Raw genomic sequence first — 23,678 nt, forward strand, 5'->3', positions numbered from 1 at the left:
TTAGCAAAGAGGTTCCCTGCCCATAATGAGCTCACAGTCTAGACAATGTGTTCATTGTTTCCCAGTTCAGATGCTTGAACACTAAATTTGCTTTCCCATGCCTAACTGACCTTGGAATTGGGCAAAGGAGATGTTGCTCTTCCTCTCTGCAAGCATGCTTGGGAAATTTGCTGCAATGCCCTATTCAGGTACCCTGGAGACCAGAGAAGTGTACAACTGTACAGTGTTGCAAACTTGCTTTGTTTCTGGTTGGTAGGGGCTCTCAAGGTGCCCTTATTTCATCCTGAGAGCATATCAAGAAACGATTGGGATGATTGGGAATTCTTTAACAAATGGATGGTTAACACAATATGTATTTTAAGAATTCCCACTAACTCTAATAGTCATCAAGCTGTATCGGCTACCTCATCAGCTGGTCAAAGGATACTTTTTCTCTCACACACTAGAAAATGAAGAATGAAACAATAAAAAATTGAGATGAAAGTGGATTTTGGTCATCAAACAACATAAATCCCTGATGATTCATATGAGCATCAAACGAGGCATGAGCTAGTACCCTGCTTTCTATTGTTTTATTCTCCAAACACACTTCATTAGATTTCTGTCCCCAGGAAGCTGCTGGATTTGGGAACTATATAACTCACTGGAAAAGTTCTTCTTGGAGAAGTTGCCTTTTGAAAGTGATTTTTTCAGTGAAAAAAAAAATTTGATCCTAATTGAGACAGAAGAAAATGAACATTTCGTACCACGAAATGTATGTAAAAATTATGGGGTAGCAGACAAGGTTGGCGCTTCTTGGACCACAAGCCAGCCTCAGAGCTCAACTCAAACTAGGATTTCAACTTTCATTGCACCAACAGGCTGCTTTTCAATTTCTACCCCCTTACCCAGTATCCAAAGCCTGGCCCTCTTCCCCCCATTCCCTCCCCAGAAGATGATGGGGAAAACCCCAGGGTCCAGGCAGGCAGTTAGGGAGAGATAAGCCAAGCAGGAGACTCAAGCTGGTTTCTGCTATTTTCCCCCAAGGAAAACAGAGGTTTAGTTTGTGTGAGGACTATACTGTCCAAGCAGCATTGCCTAGTGGAAAAAAAATCACGGGCCTAGACGTCAGAGCACATGAGTTCTAACTCCAACTCTGCCACCTGCTTACTGCGTGACTTCGGGCAAGTCATTTCAGTCTCTGAGTCTCAGTTTCCTTCTACTCAGAATGGGGATTCAATATCTGTTCCCCCCCCCCCCCCCATTTAGACTGTGAGCCCCAGGTGGAACAGGGACCCTGTCTAATCTGATTAACTTGCATCCACCCCAGCTCTTAGAACAATGCTTGACACATAGTATGCCCTATACAAATACTATAATAATTACAATTATAAAAAACCAGACTCCCACTCCAAGTATCATAGGAGCTTCAACTGTCCAGGAGAGGTACTGAGGAAGTTAAGCAAATGGCAAATCATTACAAATTTTTTTTCAGACAGCAGCAACCAGCAGCAAAGGAAACCAGCTAAGCAAGCCACTTCGTCAATTAGGCAGATTCCTGGATAAATGAAGACCCTCAACTAGGTAATTAATAATCTCACAAAATAAGGAAGTCTCATACTGATACTTATCCCTGGAATTCACAGCAACAAGCAAGAATTGCCATTCCCACTCCGATGGATTGAAAATGAGGCCATTCCCATTTGTGCCTCAAAAGACATGGATTTTTCTTTTTTTCTTTTAAAACTAGTGTTGGTATTACTTTATACAAACACAGTAAGTTTGTTTCTACAACTCTATTTTTCAGAAAGGATGGGCAGCTCAAATTAAAATACAAAATGCCAGGGACTTTTAAAGTGTGTAGTTAAAGTCCTCAGGCAACAAAACAAACCAAAAATTCCCCAGAATCCTTTTTTTTCTTTTTTTTAAACGCCAAAGGTAAGGCTAGCTTGTTATGTTATGTAAAGTCAGTCAGGTTATTCATTAACATTCATAAATTTCAGTGACAGGAAGGAAATGGTTATGTAAATACACCAGTATTAACATCAATCTGTATTAAATTATGTAAACATATACATCTTCTGAGCTCGGAACCCAGATCCTCTTCTCTTACAGGGCTTTACTGAAGCATTGCCCTAATCTGTTTTGAAGTAGATTCATCATTCAGGTGCTTTGTAGTGAATCTGTGATACAGAAAGTGACAAAGAATAAATACGACAGAGTTTTTGTTGACTGTCTGGCAATGTTTAATGTTCTATTATGTGAACAACTTGAACAACTAAAGACATACTTTTAATATAGAGCCTTGATACCATATGTACTTGCATAATTACCACTCTGCATAATTTTTGCAACTCCAAAACAAGAGTGAGGCCATTACGTGGGGAATATTTATCAATAAAGAGAACAGAGGGGGGAAAAAAGAGAAGAAAAAGAGGAGGAAAAGAAGCTGGGAGGAAAGAGGGAGAGAGGTAAGTGGACATTTCTATTGTTCTCTTCCAAATGCTGAATACAATAGTCACTCTATGAATTATGGTAACACCCTATCTGCTCTACTTTTCCTACCCCATGATTCTGAAAATGAAATGGCTATGTGAGGGGGTGTTTCTAGCCCAACAACCCCCTCGGGCCACAGATATTTACACCTTGGGTGGAATTTACCAAATAAACATATTGGGGTTGTCACATGCAGATCTTGGAAATATCCCTGAAAATAACTCTCAAAAAAATACATGTACTGAATGTCTGCCTGACAATATTACTCATGAGCTGGAGGTTCCATGAAGCAGGCAGAAGCATGCCACTTTTCAATATGGGTTGCTAGCTCTAAATGCAGAGTGTCTCTGATACTGGATGTTGCAGGCCAGGGAGGGCTCCCTATTAGAAGGATATCTTTAAATTTATGAGCGTATCTTTAGATATTAAAATTTACTTATTTACCTCTATTAAAGTCTGTATTCCCCTCCAAACTGTAAGTTTGATATGGGCAGGGAGCTTGTCTGCTAATTATGTTGTACCGTAACTTCCCAAGTGTCTGGTACAACACTCTGCACGTAGTAGCGTGCAATAAATATCACTGATTGATTGACAATATCTGGTCACTATGCTGCCGCTGGCTGACATGATGCTGCAGAAATGCCACAGAGAGAATGATTTGCATTTCCTATGCTCACTGGAAGTAAAACTAATTTGCAAAGAGGTGAGAGTACTTACAGTACTGCTCTGAACTTACTACTTATCCACTGGCTAAAGACCAGCTGGGCTGCCAGTCTCTTAGTCAATGGAACACTAATAATTATAATAATTATGGCATTTCTTAAGCACTTATTATGTGCCAGGCACTGCTATAAGCACTGGGGTGGATACAAGCAAATAGGGTGGGACACATTCCTCATCCACGAGGGGCTCACAGTCTCAATCCCCATTTTACAGATGAGGGAACTGAGGCACAGAGAAGTTCATTCAATAGTATTTATTGAGCGCTTACTATGTGCAGAGCACTGTACTAAGCACTTGGAATGAAGCAAGTTGGCAACAGATAGAGACAGTCTCTGTCGTTTGATGGGCTTACAGTCTAATCGGGGGAGGCGGACAGACAAGAACAAGAGAAGTGAAATGACATGCCCAACTTCACACAGCAGACAAGTAGCAGAGCCTGGATTAGAACCCATGACCTTCTGACTCTCTGGCCCGTGCTTTATCCACTATGCCATGCTGCTTCTCTAACATTAGCCACCAAGATATTAAATCAGGATCAGAAATAAATCAGTTCAATCCATCAGTCATATTTATTGTTTACTGTGTGCAGAGCGTTGTACAAAACGCTTGGGAGAGTACCATATAATAGAGTTGGTAGACAGGTTCCCTGCCCTCACTGAGCTCAAAGTCTAGAGGGGGAAACATTGATTAAAATACAAATTACGGATATGTACATTAGTACCGTGGGGTTAAGGGAGGGATGAATAAAGAGTAATTTAATAACCATAATGATAATAATAATGATGGCATTTGTTAAGCACTTACTATGTTCCAAGCACAGTACTAAGCGCTGAATTTATTCATTTATATTGGTATCTCTCTCCCCTCCTAGAGCGTGAGCTCACTGTGGGCAGGGAATGTGTCCATTTACTGTTATATTGTACTCTCCCAAGCACATAGTACAGTGCTCTGCACATGGTAAGCATTCAATAAATACGACTGAATGAATGAATAGTGAAAATCCAAGTACAAAGGTGGATGGCTTTTATTGAGCACTTACTGTGTGCTGAGCAGGATGAATTCTGTGGTCTTGAAAAACCCAAGGTTGGATGCAATGCCAATAGCCAACATGCAGAAGGACTCTATGATTAACTCATATTGTCAGATTGTTGGGGAGGAGGAGGTGGAGATCAGACTGTCAGGAGAGGTTAGCTCAAGAGGACAGGGAGAAGAGAAGCAGGATGACCTTACCTTCAGGGGTCTGATCAATTGGCAATCAATGTCAGCCATCCCTTTCTCTCAGACTTGTATTATACCAAAGTCACGTCGGATGGGTGGCCATGAGGTGGCAATATTAGAGTCTATTCTCCCCTCCTGCCATAAGGTTTGAAAGAACTGCTCGTGTTTTAGTCAGATTCTTCTCCATAACACAATTTTATCTAGGGGTGCTGGTCACTTGAAGTAAATAGGGATTCTATGGGGGGAAAGCTAGAGGAGCTAACAAGGGAAATCAAAATCTCCTGCCATTTTATAAGAGCAAGGGTGGCACACATTGATATGGCATCTTACCTGAGGGCATTCAACAGACCTTCCACACTGTCTGGAGGCTGCTCCTTCAAAACCTTTATGCAACCCTTCATCTATGAAAGAAATAGGAACAATCAAAAACCTTTTCATTAAATGTCTTCCCTGTTCCTTAAAACAATCATTTCTAACAAAAGCACTCAAGGCATTCCAGAAGCATCTTAAAAGGAACAAGGAAATAGTCCTGTTGATAAACATTATATTACAGTTATGGCACAATAAAATATACCAAAAGGAGATCTATGGTTGAGATGATTCTCCTGCACTTCTACAGTTCCTCGAGAGAACCAGCATGGCCTAGTGGAAAGAGGATGGGTCTGGGGGCCAAAAGACCCAGGTTCTAACTCCAGATCCACCAATTGCCTGCTGTGTGACTCTGGGTAGGTCACTCACTTCACTTCTTTGTGACTCAGTGCCTCATCTGCAAAATGTGGATTCAATCCCTGTTCTCCCTCCTACTTAGACTATGAGCCCCATGTGGGACCAGATTATTTTATAGCTCTTCCAGTGCTTAGAACAATGCTGGGCACATAGCGATTCATAGTGAGGGAAAAAAAATCTAACAGAAAACTGAGCTGAAGTTTAGGTGGGCCCCAGATCCTGCTTGACAGACAAGGACATTCTATGTGTGTGCAATTATACAGGGATTTTCATTTTTCACTTTTCACATCAATTATCTCATTTTATTCTCATCATATCTCATCAGATAGAGGCTGATATTTTTCCTCATATGAGAAAACTAAGGCCCAGAAAGCCTAGGGTAACCAATAGATCAGAAGCAGAACTGGAATTAGAATTTAAGACTTCCTGACTCCCTGACTTATGCTCTTTCCACTAGATCACACTGTTTGCCAGGCTGGTCCTTCAGGGGCTACCTTTCCTTAGGTGCAGAAATGAGACAGATTTGAATGAAAGAATGGGGAGTATCAAGGCCTAGTGGAAAGAACATGGGTCCAGGAGTCAGAGGACCTGAGTTCTAATCCTGGATCCACCATTTGCCTGCTTGTGTGACCTTGGTAGGTCACTTCTCCAAGCTCAGTTGCCCATCTATAAAACAGAAATTCAATAACTGTTTCCCCTCCACAGCACTTAAGTACATAACCATAATTTATGTATTTATGTTAATATCTTTCTCTCTCTCTACACTATAAAGCTTGTTGTGGGCAGGGAACAAGTCTACCAATTCTGTTCTACTGTACTCTCCCAAGTACTTAATATAGTGCTCTGCACACAGTAAGCACTCAATAAATATGATTGATTTACACCAAAAGGAGATTTACACTTGAGATCCCACATGGGGGATGGACTGTGCCTGATTTGATTAAATTGTATCTACCTCAAGTTTAGCATGTAGTAAATGCTTAACAAATACCACAGTCATTTATTTATATGTGAGAAGGCCACAGAGCTACGGAAATCTAGAGTGTAGCATTTGTGAATTAACACCCACTAAATATCGGAAGAAAGGAACATCCATTGTCTGGCTCTTTGGCTCCCTGCGACTTGAAGGCTAATGGCTACCCACCCATATTCTTTGGATTGGACTGAGAGGGAAGAGTTAAAGCTACTGCTAGGATGTAGGCCTCAGAGATGGGGAGGATGGTGGTGTTATCTTCATAGATTTCAAAATTAGATGGTAGAAAGGATTAGGAAGGGAAGGAGCAGTGTTGCCTAGTGGCAAGAGCATGGGCTTGCGAGTCAGAGAATTTGAGTTCTAATCCCAACTCCACCACATGTGTGCTGGGTGACCTTGGACAAGTCACCTAACTTCCCCGGGACTCAGTGACCTCATCTGGAAAATGGAGATTAAGATTGTGACCCCCATGTGGGACAAGGACTGTGTGCAACCTGGTTAGCTTGTATTTAACCCAGTGCTTCATGCAATGCCTGGCACCTAGTAAGTGCTTAACAAATATCATAAGAAAAGATTGATCCATCAGTGGTATCTATTGAGCGCTTACTGCGTGCAGGGCGTATGGTGTATGCTTGGGAGACCAAATTACTACAGAGTTAATAGACGTGTTCCCTACCACAATGAGCTTACAGTCTAGAGGGGATTTTAAGGAATAAATACCTATTCTTCTTCCCCTTTAGACTGTGAGCCCATGTGGGATAGGGACTGTGTCTTATCTATCTACAGAAATGCTCTGGGCATGTCACTCCCCTTCTCAAAACTCTCCAGTGGCTGCTTATCAACCTTCACATGAAGCAAAAACTCCTCACTATTGGCTTCAAAGCTCTCCATCACCTTGCTCCCTCTTACTTCATCTCCCTTCTCTCCTATAGCCCAGTCCACACACTCTGCTCCTCTGCCGCTAACCTCCTCATTGTGCCTCATTCTTGCCTGTTCCGCTGTCAAACCCTGGCCCAAGTTCTACCTCTGACCTGGAATGCCCTCCCTCCTCACATCCGGCAAACTAGGCTCTCTTCACCTCTTCAAAGCCCCACTGAGAACTCACCTCCTCCAGGAAGCCTTCCCAGACTGAACCCTCCCTTTTCCTCTGCTCCTCTTCCCCTTCCCATCGTCCCACTACCTCTCTCTGCTCTACCCCCTTCCCCTCCCCACAGCACTTGTGTATATTTGTACATATTTATTACTCTATTTTATTAATAATGTGTATATATCTATAATTCTTTAATCCTATTTTGATGGTACTGATCCCTGTCTACTTGTTTTGTTGTCTGTCTCCTCCTTCTAGATTGTGAGCCCATTGTTGGGTAGGGATGTCTCTATCTGTTGCCAAATTGTACTTTCCAAGCACCTAGCACAGTACTCTGCACACAGGAAGTACTCAATAAACATGATTGAATGAATTAATTAATCTGATTAAACTATATCTAGTCCAGTGCTCAGGAACAGTTTGGCACATAGTAAGAGCTTAATGAATACCACATTACTATTATAGTATGTTGATAATAATAATAATAATAATAACAACAGAAAAACACCAATGGGATCTGTGAGAACATAGATAATAATAATTATAATTATGTTACATGTTAAGCACTATGTGCCAAGCACTGTTCTAAGTGCTGGGGTAGATACAAATTAATCAGTTTGGACACAATCTCTGACCCACATGGGGCTTACAATCGTTATCCCCATTTTACAGATGAGGTCACTGAGGCCCAGAAAAGTGAAGTGACTTGCCCAAGGCCACATAGCAGACATGTAGTGGAGCAGGGATTAGAATCCACATCTTTCTGATAGATGGGTAGGGACAGGTGCCATCTGTAGAGAAGCAGCGTGGCTCAGTGGAAAGAGCACGGGCTTTGGAGTCAGGGCTCATGAGTTCGAATCCCAGCTCTGCCACTTGCCGGCTGTGTGACTGTGGGCAAGTCACTTAACTTCTCTGTGCCTCAGTTCCCTAATCTGTAAACTGGGGATTAAGACTGTGAGCCCCACGTGGGACAACCTGATTCCCCTATGTCTACCCCAGCGCTTAGAACAGTGCTCGGCACATAGTAAGCGCTTAACAAATACCAACATTATTATTATCTCTCAGCATTTACTTGCTCTTTCTTGTCTCTCTCAAACAGATGACAGCAAGTGTCTTCCTGAACCTACCTCTTCCTAGAAATATTTTCAACTAATCAAGATGATGTAGCACGTGATTTAGGCTTCCAATAAGAGTGCTCAAAAGCAGTTTTCAATGCCATATCCAGAGCCAGATAGTCCAAACTATACAACTGAAATATAGTTCTAAAAGAAAAAAACAACCCCTCTCCCCCGGCCCAGTTCATCCATTTTACTTACATCAATCTTGGATGTCTTACAGAAAGCTCCCACAGGATGCACATGGTCATAGAGTATAATAACGCCCACCATTACTCTCATGCAGAACATAAGGGTGTCTTCGTTGGTGAACCTACTCCTATATTCCCTGAAAGAGAGAAAATCAGATTTTACCCTATCTGCCAACCCCAGCTCTGCCACTTGTCTCTTGTGTGGCCTTGGGCAAGTCACTTCACTTCTCGTCTTTCTTGAAAATGGGGATTGATCCCTCATCTGAAAAATGGGGATTGAGAATGTGAGGTCCACATGAGACAGGGATTGGGTCCATTGCAATTTGCTTATATCTACCCCAGCGCTTCATACAGTGTCTGGCACGTAGTAAGCATTTAACAAATACCACAATTATTATTATTGTTAAGTGCATGGGTTGTCCAAATGAAAGGTCTGACACTTTTTCCCCTTCCAAATCCCGCATGAGGCCATTCCCAAACCTACTGAGATTTGCACTCCGAAAAACTAATATTGGCAATTTTCCTTGCAGCTATTAACCTGGGAATTCAGCAGAAAGGGAACTAAACTAACGGGCCGTAAATCCTCCTCTCTTTTGCCTTTCAGCGGGGAAGCTGATTATTTTCACTACACAAAAACTCACTGATCATGAATATTTCATAATAAGTTCCCTTAAGTTACAGAACATTATAAAAGATAATGATTCATTATTTTTTTAAAAAACTGGACTTTTCAGATTAAGTGTTTTTTAGCTAAATGAATTTTTTCCATTAAAAGGCGAATTACACATTTCACAGGGTTAACAAGGAAAACAAGCCACACAATGCAAACACTAATTTTTAAAAATAGAAGGGTTTCCAAAGTCTGGAATAGGAGTCATTTTTAGCTCCGCCAATAACACACAGCAAGTCCAGGCTTACTGAACAAACAACCAGAGAAAAGCCCAACTACTGATTTAACAGATTTGACCTAAATGATCCATATTGCCCACTACACTTTTCCAAACTTCCCTCTTGATTTATCAAAAAGCTGCTGTTCTTCCCTGCAAAACCATAAAAATCGAATATACACCTTGGATATCATGAGAATTAATACATTGAAATTTCAAAGTAATTTAGTTTGGTGACATATAAATTACTTTAATTTGCACTACATATATTATACTATAAATCCATGTAAACCATATTGTGTAGAAAGTGCCTCTACTTCAGTATTATATTTTCTTTATGATTCAAAGCCACTTTCTGAAATATCAATTTTAAGGCCCTTGTGGCATATAAAATATAGAGTAGTACAATTTTGCATTATACAGTGGACACTTTTCCTCTTCAAATGGCAATTTCCTCACTTAAAACGGCCTTGGAGTGAATGGAATTATTGTCCAAAACTTGGAGGAAGGGATGGCTTTCAGCAATTGCCAAAAATTGAAACCTAAATTTAAAGCACTATAATATCTATTTGTAAAAGAAAGTAAAAATTGTAAATGCGTTTTCAGTTAAGAACAGAGATTGCACTTGAAGAAAAACCATGATCATTTATTTCCACTAAAATTGACCCCTAAAAGAAAAATGACTGCTTGTACAACTAAGAACAGGGGAAATGAAACCATTTTAGTCCAAGAAGTTGAATACTAAGGTACACAATAAACTTTTTTATACTGCTTTATTTTGTGGGCTAAACTACATTATAAAAGGCTTAACTGTTAAGAAGTGAGAATAGGAAATAAAACCCAAGGACTGCTTTGAAAGTTGGACTGTTAACAGGATAGCTGGACATGCATTTGATAGTCATTGATGCTTCAACTTACGGAGTCTCCAACATGACTTTACATACGCTGGTCATGGTACTAAGGCAGTCTGTTGTGTTTTCAATTGGCAGAGTCTTGTTCTAAAATGGAAACAAGGTATATCTGTTAATTGCCCAAGCAGCTTTTACACCCAAGATTTTAACACTTCCTCCCCAATTTCCAGCTAAAACTCACTTCTGAGACAAAATAGGTTGTGGCATTGCTAAGTGTCTTCAACATCGGTGTGGCTTCTGCATAAAAAAGGGACATTCTGTTGGCCATTTCGTTATTCACTTCGTTCTCAATGTCTAGCTGATAAGAGAAGAAAGAGAACATAGTCACATTCCCTCAAGTTCAGTTATAGGCTGGGACCTCCTCTCTTCTCAATAGAAGATGTTAGAACTGTGTTAATGGTGTTCGAGCAGCCTGAGAAACACAGCTACTTACGTGCATATTGTTAATTCGGTTGCGACTTATTGTCCGTCGGTAGTAACTGAAGTCATTTTGAATTGCTGGGTTCCTCATCTAAAATTCAAATAATGGAGAATGATGTTCTTCAGCAATAATCAAAGTTTGCTAAATGATAGTAATGCTCTGAGGGACAAAATTTATTTTTAAAAATACGTCAAACCTTCAGTTCATCAAAACGGAGAGTAAAATGTAAAATTTCTGCAAATTCCTTTGCTAAAGCTTGTTCTCGCTCCAGATGTTGAGTTGGCGTGTAGGGTGGGCAGGTGAGGGACTCCAATAAACTCTGTAGAGCTTTCTCTGAAAAACACAGGCAGGAAAATATGTGAGGAAAATTCTCCTTCATAAACACAATTCCACACGACAATGTATTTCTTCCTTGGCACCCAATTCTCAGTGATCATTTCCTCTTCTCTTCCACAGAGGCATTGTGAATTACTGTACAGGCAGGAGGGGGATCTTAACTATCTCAATTGCTAATTAAAATTCTTGGAGAAAAATTAATGTCTTTCATGTTTGCTTTGATAGGAGCATCATTCAAACTATGTTAATAGACGACACAGGATACAAATCGTAACCATTTTGGCCAACCCTGCTATTTCTATCAAACAGTATCTAAACATTGAAAGGTTGACTAAATACACTGATGATTCAGAAGTGAGTTAAAATGTCACTTTAGATTTTTCTGATCCTAAGTTACCTTCAAGTAACTGGGGTTCTTCATGAACCCTACACACCTTCTTAGGTATCGTGTTTAGGAATAGTGCTTGGCAGTTTATGTTTATTATTTTATTATGTAAGTTTATTATTAGAATTTTTTTTGTTGGTATTTGTTAAGCGCTTCTTATGTGCAAAGCACTGTTCTAAGCGCTGGGGTAGATACAAGGTAATCAGATTGTCCCATGTGGGGCTCACAGTCTTCATCCCCATTTTACACATGAGGGAACTGAGGCACAGAGAAGTTAAGTGACTTGCCCAAGCGGCAGAGCCAGGATTAGAACCCAAGACCTCTGACTCCCAAGTTCGTACTCTTTCCACTAAGCCATGCTGCTTCTCAAAAAAAAAAACTATGTGCCAAGCATTGTTCTAAGTGCTGGGGTAGATATAAAGTAATAAGGTTGTCTCACGTAGGGCTCACAGTCTTCATCCCCATTTTATAGATGAGGTAACTGAGGCCCAGAGAAGTGAGGTAACTTGCCCAAGGTCACACAGCTGACAAGCGGTGAAACCGGAATTAGAACCCATGACCTCTGACTCCCAAGCCCTGGCTCTTTCCACTGAGCCATGCTGCTTCTGCATTATGCCTTGAACACTTAAAGCCATTCATGGTAAGGATATATCAAGTAAGGTATTAAATTTGAGATGATTAAAATGCTGTGGCCTCTGGAGGCTATTCTTGATGATTTCTAAAATATGTGCAGTACATTAGTATATTCAAGAGCATTGGTTGAGTATCTGATGTGAGGTGAGTGCTGTACTGGGTGCCTACTGAATACACAGCACTGTACTGGGCAGTTGGAAGACTATAATATAGGTAAAAGATATGGACCCAGGCCTTGAGGAGCTTACATTTATCTGTGCCTTTAATGAAAGCAGTTAGAAATGTACCTGGCCTTTGGTGATATTAGGGAGAGAGGTCTACATTTGAGCCAGAAATGCCCTTCTTCATTCTGAGGTTTCTGAAAGGTGTGGATCCCAAGGATGGGGCTTTAAAGGTCTGGGGCTGGAAGGGTGGGGAGAGAGGTGAGAGGTGAAAAGTGAGAGAGGTAACTCTACTGGATGTCAAACCAGAGGCCACAATGAGCTTACAATCTAGAGGATGTCACCAGAGATGGAGAAGCAAAAGGGACAGTCTGGGGGAAACCTTCCTATTACTAATGTGTTATGGGTGTTTCAGAGTTGTGTCTTTGGAAATGCAAATAACACTCTTGCACCTACCAGCCTCAGGAGAATTGGCCCCTTTGCGCTGGGCAAAGAAATTCCAATCATTCAATTTCAATTCAATTCAACCATATTTACTGGGCACTTACTGTATGCAGAACACTGTTTTAAGCACTTGGGAGAGTACAATATAACAATAAATGGATATATTCCCTGACCACAATGAGCTTACAATCTAGAGGGGGAGCCAGACAATTAATCTAAATAAATAAATTAGATATGTACTTAAGTGCTGTAGGACTGGGAGTGGGGATAAATAAAGGGAGCAAAGTCAGGCCGAACCAGAATGAAGTAGGAGAAGAGGCAAGGCGGGATTAATCAGGGAAAGCCTCTATCAATAAGGCTTTGAAAGAGGGGGAGAGTAATTACCTGTAGGATTTGAGGAAGGAGGACATTCCATGCCAGGGGGAGGACGTGGATGAGGGTCAGCAGTGCGAGAGATGAAACTGAGGTACGTGAGAAGGTTAGCATTAGAGTGAAGTGTGCGGGCTAGGTTGTAGTAGGAAAGTAGCGAGGTGTGGTAGGAGGTGAGGTAGGAGGGGGCAAGTTGATAACCGGGTCGGTAGACACATTCCCTGCTCACAAATTGATTAATGTTACCTTTTATAAGGAAAAATAAACCCACTGCCTTGATACACATCCGCAGAATTTCCTTTCTAGATTAATAAAATAGTCTTCTTACCAGGCTGCTTCCCTCTGCCTCTACCCCTTTAGTCATCCTTTATTCAGTCAGTTATCACATTATAAAAATGCTCTGTAGCTCACCAGTCTCTTCCCTCTTGGTTCAGAAATCTCTTAGTGCTACCCACTGCTTCTTGTCTGAAACAAAAATTCCCGACCAATGAATCAAAGCTATCCACCAGCTGTCTCACTCTTTCCTATCGGCTTTCTCACCCACTTCATTATTTTCGCTATTCTCAAGCAAACTTACTCTTCGTCCTTAGTTTCAACTTCTGCACTTTAAAGTTATTGCTCACACTTTCTCTCATCCATTCACTCATTCAGTGAATCATATTTATTGAGCACTTACTGTGTGCAGAGCACTGTACTAAGCGCTTGTACTGTACAATTCAGCAACAGATACAGACAGTCCCTACCCTACAACGGGGTCACTCTCCCACCTAGAATACCTTTCCCTCCACTTGAAATCCCTTCCTTCCTTCAAAACCTTCCTACAAAGACACCTCCTCCAGAAAGGAATGTCTGATTTCTTCCACCCCCTACTCGCATCAGCTGCCTAGTTTTTGCATTTTTAAAAAATTCATCTGAGCCTATTATTTTTATTTATTACCTCACTTTTAACTATGAATTTGTGTCTGCTGATCCTCCCATTTGTGTCTTTTCATTCTTCTGAATGTTTGCCACATGCCCAGGCCAGTGATATTCCTCTACGAATTCCAGGATCATAACCAGCAGCCCACCAATGTCTCCATTCTCCAGAAAAGGAGTTGTTCACCACCTGCTCTGTCTCAGTTCCGACGTTAAATCAGGTGAGAGTCCACTCTTGGTGAGGGTACCCTTTTCCTCACTTCTACCTTAGCATCTCTATGCAATGAGTTACAAGAACTGTGTTTTCTTCTGCAGATTGTCTGGTATAAAGTACAAAACAAGTATTTGCTGATACTTTTTTCTTGGAAATGGAGTTTCATTATTCTTCTGAAATTTTGTTCTTGCAATGCATTTTTTTAAAATCAAACCCCAAACAGAACAGGAAGCATGAAATTAGGTTTACAGCATGTTTGGAAATGCTTACCTAGCCTTATAGAAAATTCATAAAACCTCTTCAGTCTCACAACCAGTGGACATACGGCATTCCATGCTTTCTCTTGAAGCTGGATATCATTGGGATTTTGTATTGCCTAAAAAGACACCATCTTATGATTTCCTCCTTGAAAATTCAACATCTAAACAATAGGTCTTAAAAGCCTTTAAGATAACACCACTTAAGAAACACAGTTATTTCTGTAACCTTCTAAGGAGAGATTCTATTTTCACTCAGAATCATACCAACATTACCTCAGGTTCTTCCAATACTGCCAACAGCAGACCTATATGTTTTGTGTATCATTAAATCGATCCAATTTATGTCTGGCAACTAAAATGTTTTTCCTACCAGCAGCTCTGAAGGAATCATCTATTGGTATTTTCAATTAAGGATTCAAATATACTTCTTTTACTTTCCTCTGAAAATTATCTCTAAGCACATAGGAAAGTGAGAAATTCCCATTGGAGGTAATTTAAATTCAGGAACAAAACCATAATGTCTATAATTGGATCTTATGAGTGTAAATGAGTGTAAAACCAAAATTTTAAAACACAGATACTTTCAAAGTTTAGCATTCAGGATACATAAAGGTTTCTCACGGACTAGAAATTCTGAGTTCCAGCTTTTACATTCAAAGGAAGGGATTGTTCCAAATAAAATGAAAGACCTGAAAGCTGGGCTTTCTCTGGCTAAGGAAGTTCTTTGTAGTACTAGTAATGGCTTCCACAAGCTTTAGCATATGCTGGAAAGAATATCTAATAATTGTGCTATTTGTTAAGGGCTTACTCTGTGCCAAGCAGTATATTAAGAACTGGAGTAGACACGAGAAAACTAGGTTGGATACAGTCTCTTGTCGCCTTTGGAGCTCACAGTCTAGTGGCAGCGGAAACAGGTATTTAATCCCCATTTTGCAGATGAGGAAACAGAGGTACAGAAAAGTGAGATTTTGTGCCCAAGGATTTGAACCCACATCCTTCTGACTCCAAGGTCCATGCTCTATCCACTAGGCCAGGATGTTTCTCTAAGTCTATCTTTCACTGATGGGTCCTGAAGTTGGCTTTCCACAGATCTGATACACATATGTTTTCCCTTAATAAATGTTCCACTGACAAATGACCATTTCAACACACTATTAAACTGAATAAACATTTGAAAGAACTACTAAGTTTTTACATGATCCACATTCACATCTGGCCAGATGAATTTGCAAAGTAAAAAGGACCATTCATTCAAATGTTTAGATAAACATTGCATTCCCTGTTCTTTGCAGTACCCTAGGAAATCCCACCAACTTTTACTTCATCTTTTTCATTTCAAAGAGTGGTTGGGAAGAGTGTGGTGCTGTGTGGATGGCCTACATCTCGAATCTCCTGTCCCGCTCCTTTGTATGCCTGCAGGTCCGTGAGGATGCTCTCAGAATCTTGGAGGACGGCGTTAACTTGATTCCACACTTCTCTCTCGCCATCGGTAGGTTGTGCATCTGAGTGACAGGAAAAGCAAAAGCATATGTAACGTTAGGGACGAGCGGTGCGGAAAAATCCACAACTTTAGATATTTTCTATCACACTAATTAATCCCTAGCTCATACCTACTGTATTGCAGTGCAGTGAGATGGATTTAAAGACAAATACAAGCCTGATTCACTCACGTGATTTAACGTAAACCTTTCGTCACAGATTCAATGAAGTCTAAGATGTTTCAACATTAATACACACTGACATTTCTGAACCAATAAATTGTCAGATGGCCTAGTCACATAAGATAGCCATGATGAAAGCATAAAGATTTGTTAACCTCATTTTACAGGGTGGAAAATAATTTATATCAAAATACATGTTAAAAGATGGTACAGCCATTTAGCCCTTATCTGTAGTGTTCAATGATAACAGCGGGCACTGAAGGTAGGTTAATCCTTGTTTTTCAAACTAGGGTTTATCACGTAAGAATGAAAAATGCCAGAGAGAGTATAGCAAAGAAAGGATAAGCAGAGGTCAGAGAGTAGATTACAGACCTCAGAGACAATTACCAAGTTTCTACCTGATACAGATAAGAAAGTACAATCTATATAATGATGATGATGATGGCACTTAAGTGCTTACTATGTGCCAAGCACTAGTTCTAAGCACTGGGGTAGATATAAGGTAATCAGGTTGTCCCACATAGGGCTCATAGTCTTAGTCCTTATTTTATAGATGAGGTAACTGAGGCACAGAGAAGTCAAATGACTTGTCCAAAGTCATACACTGATAAATGGCAGAGCTGGGATTAGAACCCATGACCTCTGACTCCAAAGCCTGTGCTCTTTCCACTAAGTCACGCTGCTTCTCATCATTTCGGTCTCACCCTGTGGACTATAAACTCCTTGAGGGCAGGGAAACTGATTACCAACTCTACTGTACTGTACTCTCCCAAGCACTTAATACAGCAGTTAGCATAGAGTGAGTGCTCAATAAACACCATTTACTGATTGTCACCTCTGGCTCCCGCCAATGCTCTAAAGCCACTGAATTCCCTTCCCAGTTCCTTGTGAACATGAGCATCACTTCTAGGCCATGGAATGAGACAACAGAAGCTGAGGTGGAGGGCAGCTGGTATTGAAAATGAAAATACTAGACATAAAAGCATCTGGTACCCGCGACAGGATAGACCAGTCAAAAACAGCCACCTGTTATTCAAACGGACTAATGGACTTATTAGGGAATGGAGTCCTGGTGTCCCAGAAGGCTGGGGCCTGGAATGCCCCTCCTCTTCATAGCTGATAATCACACTCCCCACCTTTACAGCCTTATAGAAGGCACATCTTATCCAAGAGGCCTTCCCTGACTAGACCCTCATTTCCTCTTCCCTCACTCCCTCCTATGTCACCCTGATTTGCTCCCTTTATTCTCCCCTCCCTCAGCCCCAGAGCACTTAGGTACATACCCATAATTTATTTATATTAGTATCTATCTCCTGCTCTAGACTGTAGGCTCATTGGGGGGAGGAAATGTGTCTACCTACTCTGTTATATTTTACTGTCCCAAGTCCTTAGTACAGTGCTCTGCTCACAGGAAGTGCTCAATAAATAGGGTTAATTGATTGATTCCTCTTCCTCTATCTCTTGGTGGCCTGGAGGGAAGGGAATCCCCACAGACTGGAGGGAAGATCTCCATTACAGCAGGTCCCTGTGGCCTTTTAGCAGAGAAAATTCTGTTTTTTCTCACCAAAGTTAGGCTAACAACAGTGACAATGATAAAGGGACTCAGTACTTTCCAATTTTAGAGCAGTATGAATTAATTTTCAATTAATTCGTTCTCCAATTCTCTCCACATCAAGCAGAAACTCCGAATCAACAGCCTACCCTCAGCCCCACAGCATTTATGTATATATCTATAATTTTTTTTATATTGTCTGTCTCCCTCTCCAGACTGTAAACATGTCTACCAACTCTGCTGCATTGTATTCTCCCAAGGGTTTAATCCAGTGTTCTGCACAAAGTAAGTATTCAATAAATACCACTGATTGATTGATCAACCATCACGCCTCCATTAGCTCTCTCCCTGATACTTATCCACATCATTTTCCCACTGCATCCTGACTTGCACGTTGTGTTTCTCTCTTAAGTTAACTTACTAATTATGCCTCATTCTCCTCTTTCCTGCACTGACCTCTTGATCACAACCTCCTACTTGCATGGTGCTCCCTCCCTGTTCGTAGCTGGCAGACTACTACTCTCTCTATCTTCAAAGTCCTTCTGAAATTACATCTCCTCCAGGAGGCCTTCCCTCATGGGTTCGAATCCTGGTTCTGCCACTTAGCTGTGTGACTGTGGGTGACTCACTTTACTTCTCTGTGTCTCAGTGACCTCATCTGGAAAATGGGGATGAAGTCTGTGAGCCTCAAATGGGACAACCTCATGACCCTGGATCTCCCCCAGTGCTTACAGCAGTGCTCTGCACATAGTAAGCGCTTAACAAATACCAACATTAGGGAAGCAGTGTGGCTCAGTGGAAAGAGTACGGGCTTGGGAGTAGAGGCCATGGGTTTGAATCCCAGCTCTGCCACTTGTCAGCTGTGTGACTGTGGGCGTCACTTAACTTTTCTGTGCCTCAGTTCCCTCATCTGTAAAATGGGGATGAAGACTGTGAGCCTCAAATGGGACAATCTGATTACCCTGTATCTACCCCAGTGCTTAGAACAGTGCTCTGCACATAGTAAGCACTTAACAAATATCAACATTATTATTATTATTGTTAATCTCTCATTTCCCTAGGTACTTTATAACCCTCTCATGAGCCCCCTTAGGGACAGGGACCATGTCTAATTCCCACTTTTGTATTTTTTTCCCAGAGCCTAGTACAGTGCTCTGCACACAGAAGCCACTTAATACTATTGCTACTTCAAAGTAGCCTGGTAAAGCTTATGTTGGCTTCATCCCTTCCATGCCTGCATTACCTGAAAGCACCCCGAATATTAAAACTTACAAAAATAAGGAAGATGAAACCCCAAAACCAGTCCCTTCAGTAGATTAGACTGTAAGCCCGTCGATTAGACTGTAAGCCCGTCAAACGGCAGGGACTGTCTCTATCTGTTGCCGACTTGTTCATTCCAAGCGCTTAGTACAGTGCTCTGCACATAGTAAGTGCTCAATAAATACTATTGAATGAACTATTGAATAGATGAAAGAATAATAATAATAATGATAGTATTTGTTAAGAGCTTACTATGTGCCATGAACTGTTCTAAGCACTGCAGTAGATACAAGGTTATTAGGTTGTCCCACGTGGGGTTCACAGTCTTATTCCGATACTACAGATAAGGTAAGTGAGGCACAGAGAAGTTAAGTGACTTGCCCAAAATCACACAGCCGACAAGTGGTGGAGCCAGGATTAGAAACCAAGACCTCTGACTCCCAAGTTCGTACTCTTTCCACTCAGCTATGCTGCTTAGAAGAAACAAAGAAGAAGAAAGAAGAAACAAAGCTAGGACATCAACCCAGGGAATTATTAGAAAAAAACTATTAAAAACCTGGATCTTATACTCAAATATTTTAAAATGTAAAATCCAAATTTCGCCTGAACACAAGAAAATTCAAAATCTTCCCTTTAAAATATGTCTGGGTTTTTTCTCTAATATAGAAATCTATGCCCAAATTACGGTAGGCCAGGAGTGAAGAATACATTCCCTATCCATGTAACCAGGGAGATTATAAAGCTGAGGTAGGGTCTAAGAAAAGGCAGTTTATGGGTGGGTGTCTCACCTTCAGCATTCCCTGGCTTCTGCACTCAGGACTGGGGGCAGTTTAAGGCATAGAGGTTGCAGGTCAGTGCTGATGGGAGACCCAGTCAGCTGAAGACAACACTGGGCTTTCATTCTCAGTGAGGTTGCAGCAGAAGCTCTCACATGGGGCCTCCATAGCAAAGGAGGCCTTATGCCCTTAGTGCTTAGTACAGTCCTCTGCACACAGTAAGAGCTCAATAAATACGATTGAATGAATGAATGAATGAGTGTTGGTCACATGCTGGGTCTTAGGGTTCTCAGTGTCCTTAATTTCCTCCATTGTAATAATAATAATAATGTTGATATTTGTTAAGCGCTTACTATGTGCCAAGCACTGTTCTAAGCACTGGAGTAGACACAGGGGAATCAGGATGTCTCACGTGGGGCTCACAGTCTTAATCCCCATTTTACAGATGAGGTAACTGAGGTAACTGAGAAGTTAAGTGACTTGCCCACAGTCACACAGTTGACAAGTGGCAGAGCCAGGATTCGAACTCATGACCTCTGACTCCAAAGCCCGTGCTCTTTCCACTGAGCCATGCTGCTTCTAAGAGAGATTTTTACAATCTTGTTTTTTTTAATCCGAGTATGTGAATCTGACTGACAAAACCAATGTAACTGAAAGCCTCAGCATATAATGAATTTTGAATTTTGCAGCACTGCTGCACTTTGTTTCCCTCAAATGCGTGAACTTCTTAAAGACCGTTCTATGAGAGTCATCCCACTCATAACTGCTGTGAGCTAGGTTAACTTGTCTCCCGCTCCCAGTGATTCATAACAATCAATCAAACAATGGTATTTATCGATCTCTGAGTACAGAGCACTATAATAAATATGGACAGTATGTTTTGGTAGAAAAATGATCTGGACAGCAGAATGAAGTATGGACTGGAGCAGGGAGAGGCAGGGAAATCAGCAAAGAGGCTAATGCAGTAATCAAGAAGGGATAAATTCAATTGATTGATCCCAATGGATATACTTGATTTCCTCTTTAGCTCATTGTGGGAAGGGACCTTGTCTACCAACTCTGTTGTACTGTGCTCTCTCAAGTACTTAGTACAGTGCTTTGCATCAAGCAAGTACTCAATATATACAATTGATTGACTGGATAAAAGGGCCAGAGGGGCAGGTATAAAGTGATAACCTCAGTTTTCTTCAAACCTTGCATTCATTTGGTACCTTGCAATTTGCCCATTCTTAACAGCATTTCCTAATCAGCTGCATGTTTCCATGCACTCTGTCGGCCCCTTGGGCGCAGTAATAACAGATAGGATGAGAGAAAATGGGAGATAATAAGGTTTGAGGAATTACTAAATCACAGCCATAAGAAGGTTCTCTACTGTTTTGACAGATACAGAAATGACACATTTGCCTACTTTCAAAAGGAAACAAAACCCAAATGTCTTCCAACGTCTTTTAATTGTTTTCCCCCTAAAAAGGTCTGAGCAAAATTATTAGGTATATGGAAAAAGTTGGATGTGGTAGAACGGGTAATGTTCTGATCCCCAACTGGCAGGAGAGGGGATGGGAATGTGACTCACTGCCAGCTAGACTGTAAATCACCTTTTCACAGGGATTGTGTTTTACTAAAATCCACCCTCTTCTGCCTATCCAAACTGCTACCACCTAAATCCAAGTATTTATCCTATCCTGTCTTGATTACTGCATCAGCCTCCTTGCTGAACTCCCTGCCTCCTGTCTCTCCCCACTCCAGCCCATACTTCACTCTCCTGAATGGATCATTTTTCTAACAAATATTCAGTCCATGTCTCCCCATTCCTCAAAAACCTCCAGTAGTTGCCATCCACTGCTGCATCAAAAAGAAACTCCTTACCATTGGCTTTAAATCACTCAGTCAGCTCACATTCTCCTACCTCACCTCACGTGTAGCCTTACTACAGTTCATCCTGCACACTTTGCTCATCTAACAGTAGTTTATTCAATGTGCCCAGTCTTGTCTACATCACTGCCGAGCCCTTTCTCACATCCTTTCCTGTCCTGGAACTCCTTCCTCCTCCATATATGCCAGACCACTACTCACTCCACCTTCAAAGCATTATTAAGGTCACATCTCCTCCAAGATGCCTTCCCCGAGTAAGCCCTCCTTTCCCCAGCTCCCTCTCCCTTCTCTGTCACCGATGCATTTGGATCTGTGACCTTTGGGCATTGATATTTGCCCCACCTGCAAATACGTAAAGATGCATATGTATCTTTAAATTATATTTTATTAATCACTTATTTATATTAATGTCTGTGTCCCCCCCCGCCCCCACCTTGACTGTAAGCTTGTTGTGGGCAGGGAATGTGTCTGCCAACTCTGTTCCCTCTGTACTCTCCCAAGTGCTTAGTACAGAGTTCTGCACATAGTATGTGCTCAATAAATACCATTGATGATGATGATGATGGAAACATTATTGGGCTTTCTCAAGTGCTTAGTACAGTGTTCTGCAACCAGGAATAAATAGCACTGACTAGTCAATCAATCACTCTATTAGCACTTTGAGAAGCACAATACATTAGAGTTGGTTATGATCTCAGCCTTCAAATTCTGCTCCTTTAGCAAAAGCGCTCTCCTGATCTCTGTTTTTATTTTGGGTATTTGTCTTTGTCTTTTATGTTGTTTTTGTGCTTTATTATTTCACCTCTCCTGTGTATCTGTTGCCAGTCCCATCTCCTGCCTTATATAATAATTATGAGCCATTTAAACCTGAGGGGTCAGGTCTAATTGCAACCAATGCAGGACTTAGTATAATGCTCTGCATACACTAAGTGCTTAATAGTATAATGGTACTTTTGAAGCTCTTACTATGTGCCTAGCACTGTTCTAAGTGCTGGAATAGATACAAGGTTATCAGATTGTCCCACATGGGACTCGCAGTCCCCATTTTACAGATGAGGTAACAGGCACAGAGAAGTTAAGTGACTTCTCCAAAGTCACACAACTGACAATTGGTGAAGCCGGGATTAGAACCCATGACCTCTGACTCCTAAAACCTCTTTCCACTAAGCCACGCTATTTCTAATTATGATATAAACTCCAACTACTAGTACTGAAAGTATGCTGGTTGTGATCTGTTGTATTGTACGCTCTCAAGCCTTAGTACAGTGCTCTGCACCTGGGAAATGCTCAATAAATACCACTGGTTGATTGATAGGCCAAACTGCTGTTTAAAATAATAATTAATAATAATGGTATTTGTAAAGCACTTACTATGAGCCAGGCACTGTACTGAGCACTGGGGTAGATACAGTTAATTAGGTTGGACACAGTCCCTGCCCCACACAGGGCTCACAGTCTCAATCCCCATTTTACAGATGAGGGAACTGAGGCACAGAGAAGTTAAGTGACTTGCCCAAAGTCATAGAGCAGACAAGTGTTAGATCGGGGTTAGAATCCAAGACCTCCTGACTCCCAGGGCCATGCTCTATCCATTATGGCATGCAGATTAGAATGCTAGCTGGCACTCTCGGTCCACTAAAAACTCCATTCATCCAGCCCTTATTTGCAACGTTCCCACCTGCGTAGCCTGTACCCTCCTGATTCATTTTCACCTCCTTCAACCATTCCTTGTTTCATCGGGAATAGAAAGCATAAACGTCTGGCTGGATACATTTCAGTTCCCTCAAAAACACAAACTATCCAGCCTAACAACAAAAAAGTGCCATTCAAAGAAAATGCAGCCACCACACCGTTTGAAACTAAGATCATCCTAGATTTAAATGTAAACTCCCTATAAACCAGGGTTTCAAAAGAGGAGTAGACTGTATCCAGTACCTAGCAGAACTATTCATTCAATAGTATTTATTGAGCGCTTACTATGTGCAGAGCACTGTACTAAGCGCTTGGAATGAACAAGTCGGCAACAGGTAGAGACAGTTCCTGCCGTTTGACAGGCACAGATTTAGGAAGGGAAATGACATAGACATAAAAAAAAAAAAAACAAGCAGGAAGG

At 41.3% G+C, this 23,678-nt stretch overlaps 1 protein-coding gene across 2 annotated transcripts in view; it reads right to left on the bottom strand.

Annotated features, from left to right (window-relative positions):
- Positions 1-1,704: 1,704 nt before the first annotated feature.
- Positions 1,705-23,678, bottom strand: part of CYRIA (CYFIP related Rac1 interactor A) — a 73,680-nt gene continuing 51,706 nt past the window's right edge. For both annotated transcript variants that reach the window (XM_029068142.2, XM_029068214.2), the window contains exons 4-12: positions 15,825-15,946; positions 14,455-14,560; positions 10,924-11,060; positions 10,740-10,817; positions 10,488-10,604; positions 10,314-10,393; positions 8,519-8,645; positions 4,747-4,817; positions 1,705-2,162 (exon numbers count right to left, since the gene is read on the bottom strand). In XM_029068142.2, coding sequence (XP_028923975.1) covers positions 2,099-2,162; positions 4,747-4,817; positions 8,519-8,645; positions 10,314-10,393; positions 10,488-10,604; positions 10,740-10,817; positions 10,924-11,060; positions 14,455-14,560; positions 15,825-15,946 — 902 coding nt within the window. In that variant the 3' untranslated portion in view covers positions 1,705-2,098. The remainder of the gene's footprint in view (positions 2,163-4,746; positions 4,818-8,518; positions 8,646-10,313; positions 10,394-10,487; positions 10,605-10,739; positions 10,818-10,923; positions 11,061-14,454; positions 14,561-15,824; positions 15,947-23,678) is intronic.

This window comes from Ornithorhynchus anatinus, chromosome 1 (assembly GCF_004115215.2).
Source record: "Ornithorhynchus anatinus isolate Pmale09 chromosome 1, mOrnAna1.pri.v4, whole genome shotgun sequence".
In the NCBI taxonomy this organism is placed as follows: Eukaryota; Metazoa; Chordata; class Mammalia; order Monotremata; family Ornithorhynchidae; genus Ornithorhynchus; species Ornithorhynchus anatinus.